Source organism: Equus przewalskii, chromosome 3 (assembly GCF_037783145.1).
Source record: "Equus przewalskii isolate Varuska chromosome 3, EquPr2, whole genome shotgun sequence".
NCBI classification, from domain to species: domain Eukaryota; kingdom Metazoa; phylum Chordata; class Mammalia; order Perissodactyla; family Equidae; genus Equus; species Equus przewalskii.
The window spans coordinates 66,869,952-66,884,382 of NC_091833.1; the positions used below are offsets into that span (position 1 = coordinate 66,869,952).

The 14,431-nt window shown below is 36.5% G+C and overlaps 1 protein-coding gene and 1 long non-coding RNA gene across 3 annotated transcripts in view; one reads left to right on the forward strand and one right to left on the reverse strand.

The window, feature by feature from the left end:
* Nucleotides 1-3,048, forward strand: part of LOC103552784 (transmembrane serine protease 11A) — a 50,030-nt gene extending 46,982 nt beyond the window's left edge. Inside the window, exon 9 of the mRNA XM_070612800.1 lies at nucleotides 951-3,048. Within this exon, the coding sequence (XP_070468901.1) occupies nucleotides 951-1,112 (162 nt within the window). The 3' untranslated portion in view covers nucleotides 1,113-3,048. The remainder of the gene's footprint in view (nucleotides 1-950) is intronic.
* The window catches only part of LOC139082305 (uncharacterized), a 28,984-nt gene extending 20,060 nt beyond the window's left edge, over nucleotides 1-8,924 (reverse strand). For both annotated transcript variants that reach the window (XR_011538176.1, XR_011538175.1), the window contains exons 1-2: nucleotides 8,751-8,924; nucleotides 5,127-5,281 (exon numbers count right to left, since the gene is read on the reverse strand). This is a non-coding gene — a long non-coding RNA (uncharacterized lncRNA). The remainder of the gene's footprint in view (nucleotides 1-5,126; nucleotides 5,282-8,750) is intronic.
* Between the last annotated feature and the right edge of the window lie 5,507 nt (nucleotides 8,925-14,431).

Below are 14,431 nucleotides of genomic sequence, written 5' to 3' on the forward strand. Positions count from 1 at the left end.
ATTATACAACATGGACAACCTCTGTCAGAAAAGGAGCAGGGAGTTTTGTAGCATATAGGCTGGGCAAGGGCAGAATCCGGTACATATCTAGCCTTAGTTGCTAAGAATATGGAGGGAGGCAGTTAGAATTCAGGGAATCCAAAGAGAGGTCTGTGCCATGACAGACAGATGGAAGGTGGTGACAGGAGTCTAGGAGCAGACAGGATATGGGAGTCTAGGCAAACAGTGAGGTTAGCGATAAGCCTCAGAAGGACTGGTGGTCATAAAGAGGTTTTACTGGACTGGGGAGCAGAAGTAAGATTCCTGCCCTATGACTGTAAGTAAGAAATAAGATAAAGCTCTAGTCGTAGAAAAATTGGGGAAGTTATCGAGGAAGTGACTCAGGTACAGGGGTTCTGACAGGAATACAGCGATGGTAACTTGGGTGCATAGTGAGGGGCTTAGTCTGTCTGATAAAACAGAAGACCAAGCACCCTACCTGAAGTCAGAAGAAAATCAACTTCAGCTTGCCTTTCTGTGTTGTACACTTGAAATTCGCTAAGAGTAGACCTTAAGCATTCTCACCACACACAGACACACAGACACACACAGAGTAACTATGTGAGGTGTTGGGATTGTGGTAATCATTTCACAAAGTATACGTATGTCAAATTGTCACGTTGTACACTTTAAATATATACAATTTTATTTGTCAATTATACATCTATGAGGCTGAAAAATCAAAAATTTAAAATGTGGAAATTGGACTTTAAGCCTTTTATAACTTTTGAAATCCACTTTTATAAATCTAATTTACAACTTTTGAAATTAATAATTTCAATTAATTATTCTATAACTGGTAATGTATACACGTACTATCTAGCAATAAAATATGTGGTTCATCAGAATATCTAAATAACAAACTTTATATTTAGCTAATTTTCTTTTACTATTTCTTTTTCTATTTTCAGGGTGATTCTGGGGGACCTTTAGTTGTACAGGATCCTACAGATACCTGGTATCTCATTGGAATTGTGAGCTGGGGAGATAACTGTGGGCAAAAGAACAAACCTGGCGTCTACACAAACGTGGCTTATTACCGAAACTGGATTGCTTCAAAAACAGGCCTCTGATTCACTATAAAAGTTAAACATTGAGAGCTGTATGCAGGCCATACATGTATGAGAATCCAACTACTCAGTAGAATTAGTATAATGAAGTGAGATTAAATGACATGATTTATTTGAGTTACTTTAATCAACCAATAACCCATAGCCAATTTATAAGGGATTTAAGTTTGTAACGCAGTGAGTCGGTTGAGCCAGGCTTGAAACATACAGCAAATCCTCAGCTCTTGAAATCATGCAGACTGGAATGTAAAAGAGGAGCAATGCAAATTTTTGAGGATAATCCATGAGATTTTTAGAATGTCTTTGTGAGGAGCATCCCCTTAAGTGAGAAACTTTTTAAACTCTTAAAGAGTTCAAGAAACACTTATATAATTCCTATAATTTCTCCAGAGTTCACAAATACTTTGTCTTTTTCCGTATTCTTCCAGGTTTTCCAAAGAGACTTCCCACCATAAGAAATACATTTTCTACTTATAAACCCATTGGAGAGATCCTCATAAAAAATTACATTTAGGAAACAAAGTATGGGAATAAATCAAGCCAGAGATCTTCTAACCTTTTTCTGTTGTGAAATCTCCAGAATTTTTTGGTGATTTTTTAACACACACAGATATCCCTACCCTCAGATATAACCAGAGAAAGCCTAAGTAATGAATGAGTACATATAGTAATTAGCTAATCAAAATTCTATTTTTGTTACAAAAATTTGGGAGAAGGTGATGGTAATTTCATGAGCAGTCCCAAAACAATAGCACAAAAATTTAAAATTTTATAGATGTATCTACATGCTTGGGCCAAGAGGAGGCAGCTTTGTACATTATCATTGTAAGGTTAAATGCCTGGAAAGAATTGAGAATTTGCTAATACATTGAGGGATCAACCAGCATTGTCTTTCTAGATAGAAAGAAAAGATTTATTCCTTTGCATTGCTGCAGCCAAGTATCTCATAAGGTTTGTGGCAGTAGTCTGACCACTGCAACCATGACACACTGGTTTTAAAATTTTTTTTTAATAAATATAAGTTTTGAGGACCTACTACACAAAACACATGAACAATATGATCTGAAAGAGCAAATGTACCCCTAAGTAAAGTGTCTCATGAAAACATTAGAAGGGTAAAGCTCATGTATTCCATGATACAATTACATCAAGGCTTGGTGGAAACTTACTGTGCATGACAATGCTGGCTAAACATCAGGTTTGTGGGCGAGGTGTCATTTACTCATGTATTCCAAATATAATTGAAACCATCGGAAAATTGAGTTACTTTATAATAATTTCCTCCCATGTGCTATTGATAAGTCATGAAAATAATCCTAAAATAATCCAAAAGAGATTTACAATTTATTCACCAAAAAAGTGATCCATAATCTTAGACTCATAGAATTTTAAAGCTTAGGAAAAACTATGCAAGTCACGCGGGCCAACAGACTTCTAGTTCAGAGACCTGAAGCCAGGAAATGTAAACGACTTGGTCAAGCTGTAGGTAGTTTGTATCCCCAGTGGGCCTAGAACCCAGGTACCAATTTCACATGCCCTTTTCCGTACAAGTATCTTTATGATTGCCTATATTTATAGAATCATCAGATCTGTAAAAATTTCAGCAAGTTCTATTGAATCTGTTTTAAATTAGGAAACTCTTAAGACAAGAATTTTAAGTGATATGATTCACTTAGGCAGCTGGCTGCAATTCTATGAACTCCAATATAAAATTGCTTCTTCATATACAAAAATAAACATAGGTATATAAATTATTCTATATTTTGGTGGTAGGATAAAATTCTGACTTCTAATGTTAAGATTCAAGAAATGATCTTAGAGTTAAACTTTGTATTTCTAACCTGTTTGTGCATTTTATTCTGGGTCTCATGTAAGCAAATACTGATAAATCATTTTAAATTTAATAATAAAGTTGGTGATCAGAGCACTTCACAAATAATATCACTGAGCCTGTCTTAGGCCAATAGCACGAATCTTTCTTTCAACCGCTGTTAAGAATTGCATTTCTGGGGCCAGCCCTGTGGCCAAGAGGTTAAGTTAGCATGCTCCACTTCTGTGGCCCAGGGTTCACTGGTTCAGATCCTGGGTGTCGACCTACTCCACTCATCAGCCATGCTGTGGCGGCATCCCACATACAAAGTAGAGGAAGATTGGCACAGATGTTAGCTCAGGGTTAATCTTCCTCAAGCAAATAAAAAGAGGAGGATTGGCAACAGCTATTAGCTCAGGGAAAATCTTCCTCAGACACACAAAAAAGAATTGTATTTCTTTTAAATAACTAGTTTGAGTCACTCTGAAATAGGATTTCTCAGCCTTGGTGCTTTTGACATTTTGGCCTGGATAATTCTTTGTTACGAGAGGCTGTTCTTTGAATTGTAGAATTTTTAGCAGCGCCCCTGACCTCTGCCTACTAGATGCCTGTAACATACTCCCTCCCCCCAAATTCTGATAACCAAACGTATCTGCAGACATTGGCAAATGTTTCCTAAGGGGTAAACCTGTCCCCTGTTGAGAACTACTGTTTTCAAAGAATTTGATCATTTTCAGAAATGAGAGATACCTCAGAATTATGACATTGAGTATTCAAAACTATAATCTCCTGATCAAACTGAACATTCACTATCATGTTCCTAAAAGAAATAGCACAATAAATGACTGATGCTTCAGTCAGTGGCCATTTCAAATACAGATTGACTTCCCCACACACAGTATGCTTGGAGGATCTCTCATGCCCTTGCCTAAACTAGAGTATATTCGTAGACTACCATAACCATTCCCATGAAGATAGCTTTTAATAAATAGAGCCGCTAGTAGAGTTTCTCTATCTTGACCCCAATCTACAGTTAGAAATGTTTTACATCACAGCTCCATAAGTACCTAATAAAATATACTTATATTAAAAGTTGAAATGAAGCTTCACAAAACAATACTTATCTTACTAAGTGTAATAAAACCCAATATTTTCTATTCGATTCGATTTCATTTTTAAAACATGTTTGCCTCATCAACTAAATTGATTTCACAATCTAATGGGTCATGACCTACAGTGCTTACAGCACATTTTGGAATAATGATCCACTATCATTAACACCTACTGTTATTATTTCACCTACTCCCACCACTCTCCCCACCTTCATCCTTCTCCTAATCTATCCATTTAGCAAACTGCAGCTAGATTGTGATGCTATTCAATGTTATTCCCATGCTCTCAAATCTTCACTGTTGTCCTCTTTGCCTGAAAAATAGAGTCTAAATTGGTGTTACCACAGCTTTTAAGGCCCTTCACAATCTGCCAACAACCAATAGAATTTTTGTTTCATTTATACTCAGTGCTCCTGTAACACTGAATATTACTCTCTATTTCCTGAACACATCCTCCCCTCTGGTCATGCAACGTTCTCTTCAACCTACAAGATCTAGCTCAACTATCACCTCTGCTGAGAAGAACTTTCCTATTGTCCCAGATAAAATTACTCTCCATCCCAAACCTCTTTGAAATATTTTGTTCTTTCTCTAAAGCACTTCTCATACTTTACTCTGTATTGCAGTATTTATGTACATATATTATCTCTACAAATAGTTTAAGTTCCATAAAGCTAAGGGCTACTTTATTCATTTTTGTATCCCCCACAGTATTTAGAACAATATTCTATATACGTTATAATTAATGAAAGAATAAATTAACAGAGGCTAATTATGAGTCTTATAAAGGAAAGAAACTTTGGTTCTCAGTTGCTAACTGCTTCTCCCAGGTCACTTTCCTTTACTCAGCTTTCTGACCTGGTCCCGCTTTGCATGTTCTTGAACATTCCTGAAGAGCTCCTCTCTCCCTACATTGGAAGTCATCAAAATACAGTACAGCAGGTCCTTCATGCATGACAACCACCACCTCTAGAGCTGCAGGCGCTCCTCTAACTCAAAAGCTTTCCTCCATATTTCCTTAAATATGCACATCTCAAACCACAGAGATATTTGGAAATAAGGCCAAAAGGCAAATCATGGCCCTGTAACACTTACCATTCTCTTTTTTTCGTTGTTTTTATTTGATCTGCCAGAACTATCCTTTCTTTCTCTTTCTCCATAGACCTCACAAATCTGAGTATTTCCAAATGGCCACGTTAGACATCCATGACTATATTCTTCTGATTGAGATCCTTCCTTGTCAAATTTGCCTAATGAGAGACAATAGAGATAAAATTAAAAATCATGTACAATATATACTTTTTAAAAGCTCACAGAAATAAGGCAATTTGAATTTCAGAAAAAAATTATATTTGGTTCATAGAGCTTAATTATCTATATAAGACTGTTCTTTCATTTCCATTAGTAATCAAGAGTTAACTGGTAAACTAACTTTTTAAACTGGTTTGCTGTTTTCCATGTTCAAGGGCTTCTCTCACACCCTAAGTCACTAAATTAAATGAAGGGGAAAAAATCCTAAATGTCACACTGATCCAGAAATATACTAATGGAAATGATCTGGAGCTCACAGGCCAATAAAGGACTAAGAAACAGTGAGTGAGAATGTTAACACACTCCACATAAGTACATGCCTGGGAAATCCACGCTTGGATACAGATGCTACATTTTGGGCTCAGTAACTGAAAAACCACCTGCCCATAAACTGTGGTATTTATAACTAAAGTTAGAATTGCTGAGGTCATATATTGAAGAGAAGTGAAATCAAAAGTCATCTTACAGATATTTAGTCTGAAGATATTAGCAGTGGAAAGGGGAATCTAATTACAAATCCACTTAGATGGAAACAAGGAAAGACTGAAAAAGAATACATTCAAAGGAAAGTTTGGAAATTCAAAGCCTCATTTTATGGTAAAATGAGGCAGATTTTAATAGAGTGACAATATTATTTGCAAAAATTAGGATGGAAGAATTAAAGATACTATCAGGGTTTTATTTGTTGAAAGCCTCAAATGTGCTTGCTACGTTTCTAAGGTGAGAGATAGGTTACTACAATAATATCTTCCTCCACCCTGTACACTTCTCAGTACAAGAACACAGGGATTAGCTGGGAACCCCCTCACATATGTGGGTTTTCTCCCTCAGGTTAATGTGGCTGGGATAGGGAGGCATAAGCTAGAGTGGGGTCTTAGTGAATTGGGCATAGGACAGAACTGAGGAAGAAAGAAGAGATTTCAACAGATGTGGCAATTGGAGCTGAAAGATAGAGATTAATATTAACAGTTGCCATCCCCTCAAAGGGGTACAGCAGACTTCTAGACCCTGGCACAGGTCAGAAGGACAGTCAGACAGTATATTCTATGCAGTAGTCTTCCCTAAGGATGGTGCACAGTCAATATATCATCTGATCTTGGTACCCCAGAGACTATGCTGGCGGTACTCCTGTATGGCCTATAATACATTTCCAAAGTGCTAAAAAGCTACCAGGGGAATGCAAAATGGTACAGCCACTTTGGAAGAAAGTTTGGTGGTTTCTTACAAAACTGAACATACTCTTACCACACAATCCAGCAACTGTGTTCCTTGATATCTACCCAAATAATTTGAAAATTTATGTCCACAGAAAAACATGCATTTGGATGTTTATAACAGCTTTATTCATAATTTCCAAAACTTGGAAGCAACCAAGATGTCCTTCAGTAGGTGAATGGATAAACAAACTGTGGTACATCCAGACAACGAAATATTACTCAGCAATATCAAGAAATGAGTTATTAAGCCATGAAAAGACACAGAGGAAACTTAAATACATATTACTAAGTGAAAGAAGTCAATCTGAAAGGCTACATACTGTATGAGTTCAACTATATGACATTCTGGAAAAGGCTAAACTATGGAAACAGTAAAAGGATCAGTAGTTGTCAGTGATTGTGGAGAAGGAGAGATCAATAGGTGAAGCATAAAGGATTATTAGGGCAGTGAAACTATTCTGTATGATACTATTATGGTTGTCAAAACCCACAGAATGTCAGTACCGAGAGTGAATCCTAATGTAAACTACAGACTTTGAGTGATAAAGATGTGTCAGTGTAGGTCCATCATTTGCAACAAATGTACCGCTCTTGTTTGGGATGCTGATAGTGGGGGAGGCTGTGTGTGTAGGGAGGTAGTTGTTATATGGGAGCTCTCTACTTCCTGCTAAATTTTGCCATAAACCTAAAATGTCTCTGAATATAAAGTCTATTAAAAAAATAAAAGCTACCAGAGACTCAGGGGCCCTTGGAGATGTGGTAGAAGATAGAGGAATATTGAGTTCTGGATGAAGTTAGTAAAAGAGAATTCTTCTGTAGTTGCAGAATTTCTTGTGGTTGAATTGTGTTGTTGGCAGAAAACATATAATAGGAGATTTTTCTAATTACAAGCTGAAACTCTTAATCAATAGGTTTAGGCAGAGAACAGTAACTAAAAGTATTTTTCTTAAATAAATTGCTGAATATTATGTAGCTTAAATTCTGTGGAAACTGAAGGTGATGGTGATGGTATGGACAGAGGGCCAGTGCAGGGACTAATAACCTCCTGAGGGTATTGGAGACATGCAGGGTAACGGTTAGTGGAGAAAATCAAATATAAAATGTAGGCTTTCGGATCAGAAAAAAACAAAACAAAAAACTCAGCAGTTCCTCAGATTATTCTAATCTGTCTTCAACCTTGAATAGGTGTTATGGGTTTAGGCATACTGGATGATGTGATGTAGCATGCCAGATCACTGAAAATCCTTGCATAATCTGTTGAATATTTTGCATGGGCTATAATGATCAACTAGGGTAACCTCATGATACAGAAGAAGTACTAGGTTGAGTACCTCCTTAACTGAGTTATATGGTCACTGCCCTCACAGAGTAAACCACCTCTGCACTCTGGGCCATTTCAGCAAACTCTGGCATTCAGCTAGGCACTATTATCCAGAGGAATTCTCCTGCTACCCTTTTAAGGACCATCTGCATTATTTGGAACCTGGAGATAGAAGACTTTAAAATTCTCAAGTTCATTAGATTTCCCAAGGAAAAGTTTCCCTTACCAATCTCTGGTAAACTGGCTTCCAGGATTGGAGGAGTTTTGAGTATCTCCTCCAGTGAAAGCAACATAACCAAAAGAAATAGTGGCAGTAACTAGGGTGGTACAGGCCATGGATTCTAGGCACATGGTGCCAAGATGCTGGTTCCCCCAAAAGTGATTCTTCCAAATCCTAAAGTATGCTTGACATGGAGTAAATAAGGTATTTTGTCTTTGTGGGAACCCTTTCCTAGAGAATTATGTATGAGTGGAGCTCCCTGAGAAAAGATAATTCCAGTTCCAATGATGAAAGTTAGGGTTAGTTTAGTGAAGGAGATAGGAGTAAGCCCTGTCATTAAATACAGGAACTACAAAGTTACCTCAGGTCCCATACAAATCTCCTTTCCATATAAAGCCTTTTTTGTTTGCTTGTTTTTTTAAGTGGCCAAGGCAGAAAAGTGTGAAATGAATCATTCTGAAAACTTAAATGTTTTTACTCAACCTTGAAGATTCCCACTTATTAAACTGTTATCACTTGTCTTGCTGGGATAATGTCCTAGAAGGAGAGAGCATTCAGGGTTGCTGTCAGTGCTCTTCTTGAAACGGTACTAAAAGTGGTAACGTAATCTGGCTCCAACATATACCCCACCATGGTGATCCAACACAAACCTTTACTTGGGCCTCCACCACTCAAAACTCCTCTTGCTTTACTGGGAGTCTGGATGGGAAACTGGGAAATAGGGTGGAGCATCAAGGAGCCCCTTCTAGATGAGGAGTCATGCTCAAGGCTGACACAGCTCCAGTTCCTCTCTTCCACTGTGTCTGAAGCAATGAACACTATTCCTGGAACAAAAGCACAAACATCACGCCTGGCTTTCCATGAAAACTACTCTAAAAACAGCCTAGCCCTCACATTGCCTTTCATTGGGTCATCTTAAGTACTTAACAACATACTCTGATTACATCATCTCCTATTTGATCCAAATTCCTTATTTCCTTTTCATTTAGATGCCTCTGAAAAAATCAGATCAACAGATTAGAGTAGGACAAATAATATTAAAAAACACAGACTGGATTTCAAAGGAAGCTGGAGAGAGCTCCCTGTTTCATGACTACAGACTGTTCCTAATCCCAGACAACTATCATAGTATTAAATGTTCTTGTTCAAAAGTCTTGGAAAACAAATGAGGATGAATCAGCGGAAATGCTCCAGTGTTACTAAAAACACAACTCAAGTACATGCTCTTTCAACAGTGAGGATTGTTATTTGTGTCAGAGGAATGTTATGATGCGCTTTTGTGGTTCCAAGTGACCTCAAACCCTGTTCGCGTACCTCTCTACAGCCACATATTTCACAGTTTTGTGGAAGAGTAAAACACTAATACAAAACCTGGCCATTGATGCTTATTTGAACCAAGTGGATTATTGAATATAAGTTCAAACAAACTTTTTAAATATTTTTAAAAGATTACACTACCAAATCACACATTTTCTGGATGGCATGTATAGCATAATGGAGAAGTAAACAATATGAAGTTAGAATTCATTTGAGTCCCAGCTCCACAACCTGCCAGCTGAGTGACTATGGGTCTGCTTTTTGAAATCCATTTCATGTGTCATCTTGACTGGGTCCCCGTGCCCAGATACGTGGTCAGACACTATTTTGGGTGTTTCTGTAAGAGTGTTTTAGATGATACTAGCATTTTTTTCCAGCTTTATTGAGATATAATTGTTAAATAATTGTATATATTTAAATTATACCACATTTACGTAAAGTATATAAAATATACAACAGGATTATTTGATAATACATATACATTGTGAAATGATGACCACATTAAGTTAATTAACCTATCCATCATCTCACAGATACTTTTTTTGTACTGAAAACACTTAACATTTACTCTTTCAGAAAATTTCAAGTATACAATATAGTACTATTAACTATGGTCACTATGCTGTACATTAGGTTGCCAGAGTCTGGGGGGTGGGGGAAATGGGGAGATGTTGGTTAAAGGGTACAAATTTTCAGTTTTAAGATGAATAAGTTCCAGGATCTAATGTACAGCATGGTGACTACAGTTAAGAATATTGTATTGTATACCTGAAAGCTGCTGTGAGAATAGAGCTTTAATGTTCTCATAACAACAACAAAATGGTAATTATGTGAGGTGAAGGATGTGTTAACTAACTTTATTGTGGTACCATATTGCAATATGTATGTGTATTAAATCATCACATTATACATATTAAACTTATACAATGTTGTGTGTCAATTATGTCTCAATAAAGCTGGGGAAAGAATCAGTAGATTGTCTTGAATTTAGCAGTGAACACTTAGAAAAAGAAATGGGAAAATTAATCTATTCAAAATAACAACAACAACAAACCAAAAAAACAAAAGCAAGAAATTTACTTTGAAGATCTTCAGGGCCAAAACAAGAAAAATCCAAGTTCAATGAAAGTTCTAAGTGACTAAAGATCTAGTAGGACATGTTACATAGGTTACAAGTAAAACACAAACAGCATTTTCAAATACCAATCCCAAATTGAAGATCATAAGGTCAAACATCATAAATTACAAGTGTTTTTTATTTTTGGACTACATAGGCAACCCTATACAGTTTATTCTAGAAAAGATAGATGCAGAGGTTAATTTATTCAAATATAGTTAATAATTCCTCAGAGCTAGATTGGTATATTTCTTAGTATTCTATGAAGATCTTTATTAACCAAGCTAATGTCAGCATTATAAAATTCACTGAAAAAATGTTAGCATGTTCTATACTTGGGAGCAGTTAAGATAGTATAGGAAATAGTTATTTCTTGAAATATTACAAGTCCAGATGCTTTTGGGAAAGTTTTTTTTATATGATGTTTCTTCCACAATTATTTTTCTGTCCAAGTTTCCTAGTTCTTGAATCAACCTCAATAATTTGCATTTTTTTCAGAAATTTTCTTGAGACTAAATATTTCTAGTATAGTTTTATATATTATCATTTCTATCTCTTCTATAACTGTTATTATATTCTTGTTCTCACTTATGTAATTGTTGTATATTCATGTACTTTTTATCAATATCCTGGTAATGTCTCTGCTTTAGACCAATACCCGTATCATCTCCATAGATTTGCCTGCTATATTTGTTCTTCCTCTTGTCTTTAACTTTCTTTTTGTTTCAGTTGTGTATCTGATAATGTATGTTTCTAACAAATGGGTTTTCTTTTTTAAACCATCAGAAGAGTCTGCCTTTTACTACATCTGTTGAAACCACTCATATGTATTGGCATAATTTTTGTGTTTGGTATGACTTTTGTCACCTTCTACCACTTATTTCTTAGACTTTCTGCCTAATTTCTTAATTATCTATATTGTATTCCCAAACACACACCCATCCCAGAGCAATAGCGATGTTAGTAAACATTTCTAGGTACTTCCTCCCCTTGGTGGGAGTTTTCTACATCTAATTCATAATGGTCTAATCACTCTGTTTTAAACATATATAGGTTGTTTCCTTTAAAACATCTAAAAACAAAAATGAAAAAAAACGTTTTATACCAATACTTAATGTAGTTTTATCTCCCTTGACACTTGGGTTTTTTTTCTTGATTATATCTAATTTATTTGCCTGAAATAAAAGTAATTATGCTGTTCATCCACTGTGCACACAGTAGGGAAAGACAATTCCCAGATATTCACAGCTTCTCCATGCTGTATCAAATTTTTAAATAGCAGTTTCTCATCCGACCTGAAGTCTGTATTTACTAAGGACACACACGAACCTCTCCTATGTCCATCCCCTTATTAATGTTATATTTCAATGAGTTTTTTTTGCAATACAGTTTTTCAGAACACTATAATTTTGACAACACTAACAACTGTCACATTGAAACACTCCCTTCCTTTTTTTTGTTTTCCAGTGACATTGTAGATTACCCCTTTCTCCAATTGCCTGCTCGTGGACCACTTTTCTCTAGGGTATTTGCTGCTTCATCCTCCTCCACTTCTGGATTTTAGTTATTCTCCAAGACGCAGGTTTGGACCTCTGTTCTTTCTGCTCTCTTTTCATTTTCTAACTGATCATGTCTAACAGCTTAAAATTCTGCTTGATGATCCTTAAATACATACATTTACCTTCTTTTTCACATAAGCTCCATCCCCACATTCTGGGTGCCTGTCACAGTCCTAAAATCTAATAATTCAATATTAAAATCTTCATTGATTTCATCACTGTGAAAATACTGATTTCCATTTCAATCATTTTTCTAGACATGAAATTTTGACAATATTTCTCCTTCACAGCTTATATCCAACCAAATATCAAATCCCGATCATGTTTCTTTCACTCGTCTATCCTTTCCCTTGACACTTTGACTTGTCCCTCCTCACCACTGAAATCCCTTCTTTACCAGAGGCCTGTGGCAGGAAGCCAGGGTGGTTCCCAATAGGGTATTAAAAACAACACTCACCATGGGAATCCATACTCATAATTTAATAGGTTCTAAAGCCCTTAAATTACATTTCACAGCTATATATTTTTCAAAAATAACTGCTTTAAAAATATTACTACATATTCAAGTCAACATATGATGAGGTATTATGTCTGACTTTAAGATTATAATAAAATTCCTTCTATTTTATCACCATCTTTGCTCTCTGCCATGCCATTAATGACATTAGAAAGAATCTTCTAAATAATACTTTCTTAACACTGAGCAAAAACCATGTCCAAATGTTTGTGGGATTTTTATACTGTTTTTGATATAATTTTAATATCAATTTTAAATACCAATGCATGATCCTCCTACTGCTCAAGTTTTAAAATAAAAAGAGAGATACAAAAGATATGACAGTGGGAAAAACAAGTCAACCTCATGTCACACCCAAATTATACTTAGTCATAACCTGAAAAGAACACACTTCATGGCAAAAAAAAAACCTGTGACTTCTCTGGATATTTTCTATACATGACAAAAAAGTGAATATAAGTGGCAAGTGGTATTTCCAGACATGCTCATTTCACTTCTGAACACACAAGACAACAAAAGGTACTTTTAATGACTTGTAACAATCACAGTGAAATCGGTTGTTAAAGAAGTATCTCACTGCTGGGTATTTATCCAAAGAACTTGAAAACACAAAGGCATAAAGATACTTGCACCTCTATGTTCATTGCAGCATTATTCACAATAGCCAAGACTTGGAGGCAACCTAGGTGCCCATCAAGGGACAAATGGATAAAAAAGATGTGGTATGTATACGCAATGGACTGCTACTCAGCCATAAGAAATGATTAAATCCGGCCATTTGTGACAACATGGATGGACCTTGAGGGTATTATGCTGAGTGAAATAAGTCAGAGGGAGAAAGTCAAATACCATATGATCTCACTCATAAGTAGAAGATAAAAACAATGACAAACAAACACATAGCATTGGAGATTGGATTGGTGGTTACCATAGGGGAAGGGGGGAGGGGGGAGGGTGATTAGGCTCACATGTGAGGGGATGGACTATAATTAGTTTTCGGGTGGTGAACATGATGTAATCTACACAGAATTCGAAATATATTAGGATGTACATCTGAAAATAAATAAATAAATAAAAATAAGATAAAATTAAAAAAAACTATCTCCAGGAAAACACACACACACAAAACTCTACTCTTGATTATAAGGAATATCAGTTACGATGTTCACAACAACTTGAATAGTGCTGCTAGATAAGACCCTCTGAGTAGGCAAGACAAACCCATATCCAGAAAAGATGTCTATTCCAGTGAGGAAAAATGGCTGGTCCTTCCAGGACGGAAGGGGTCCAGTGTAGTCAAGTAGCTACCAAGTGGCCAGTTGGTCTCCTTGAGGAATAAGGCTGTTCTGTGTGTTGAATGTTGGTCTCTGTTGATGATAGGCTGGACATTCCGAGGAAGCATCAGTTAGACTGGTGTTGGTAAGTAAGAGTCCATGCTGGTGGGTTCATACAGGGCCTTCATCTCTCCCACTGTGGCCACGTTATTCATGTACCCATCATGTCAACACTTAATGATGCTGGTCTAGAGTGACTAACTGTGTCAGTTTGCCTAGGATTGAGGGAGTTCCAGAATGCTAGACTTTCAGTTTTAGAGCCTGGACAGCTTCAGGCAAAAGGGAATAAGTTGATCCCCTACTGCTGCCCCTCTCACCAGCACATTCCTGTTGACTTTGGTGAATGGGCTGTCCCATTGAACAATTTTCTGATGGAGCTTCACATAATATATCCATTCCACCATGCCTACTTCCCAGAGCCTTTTAAATCCTTGGCCTCTACTGTCTCTCACAAAAATTCTGCAATTTCAACCTTGTTTAGGATGGG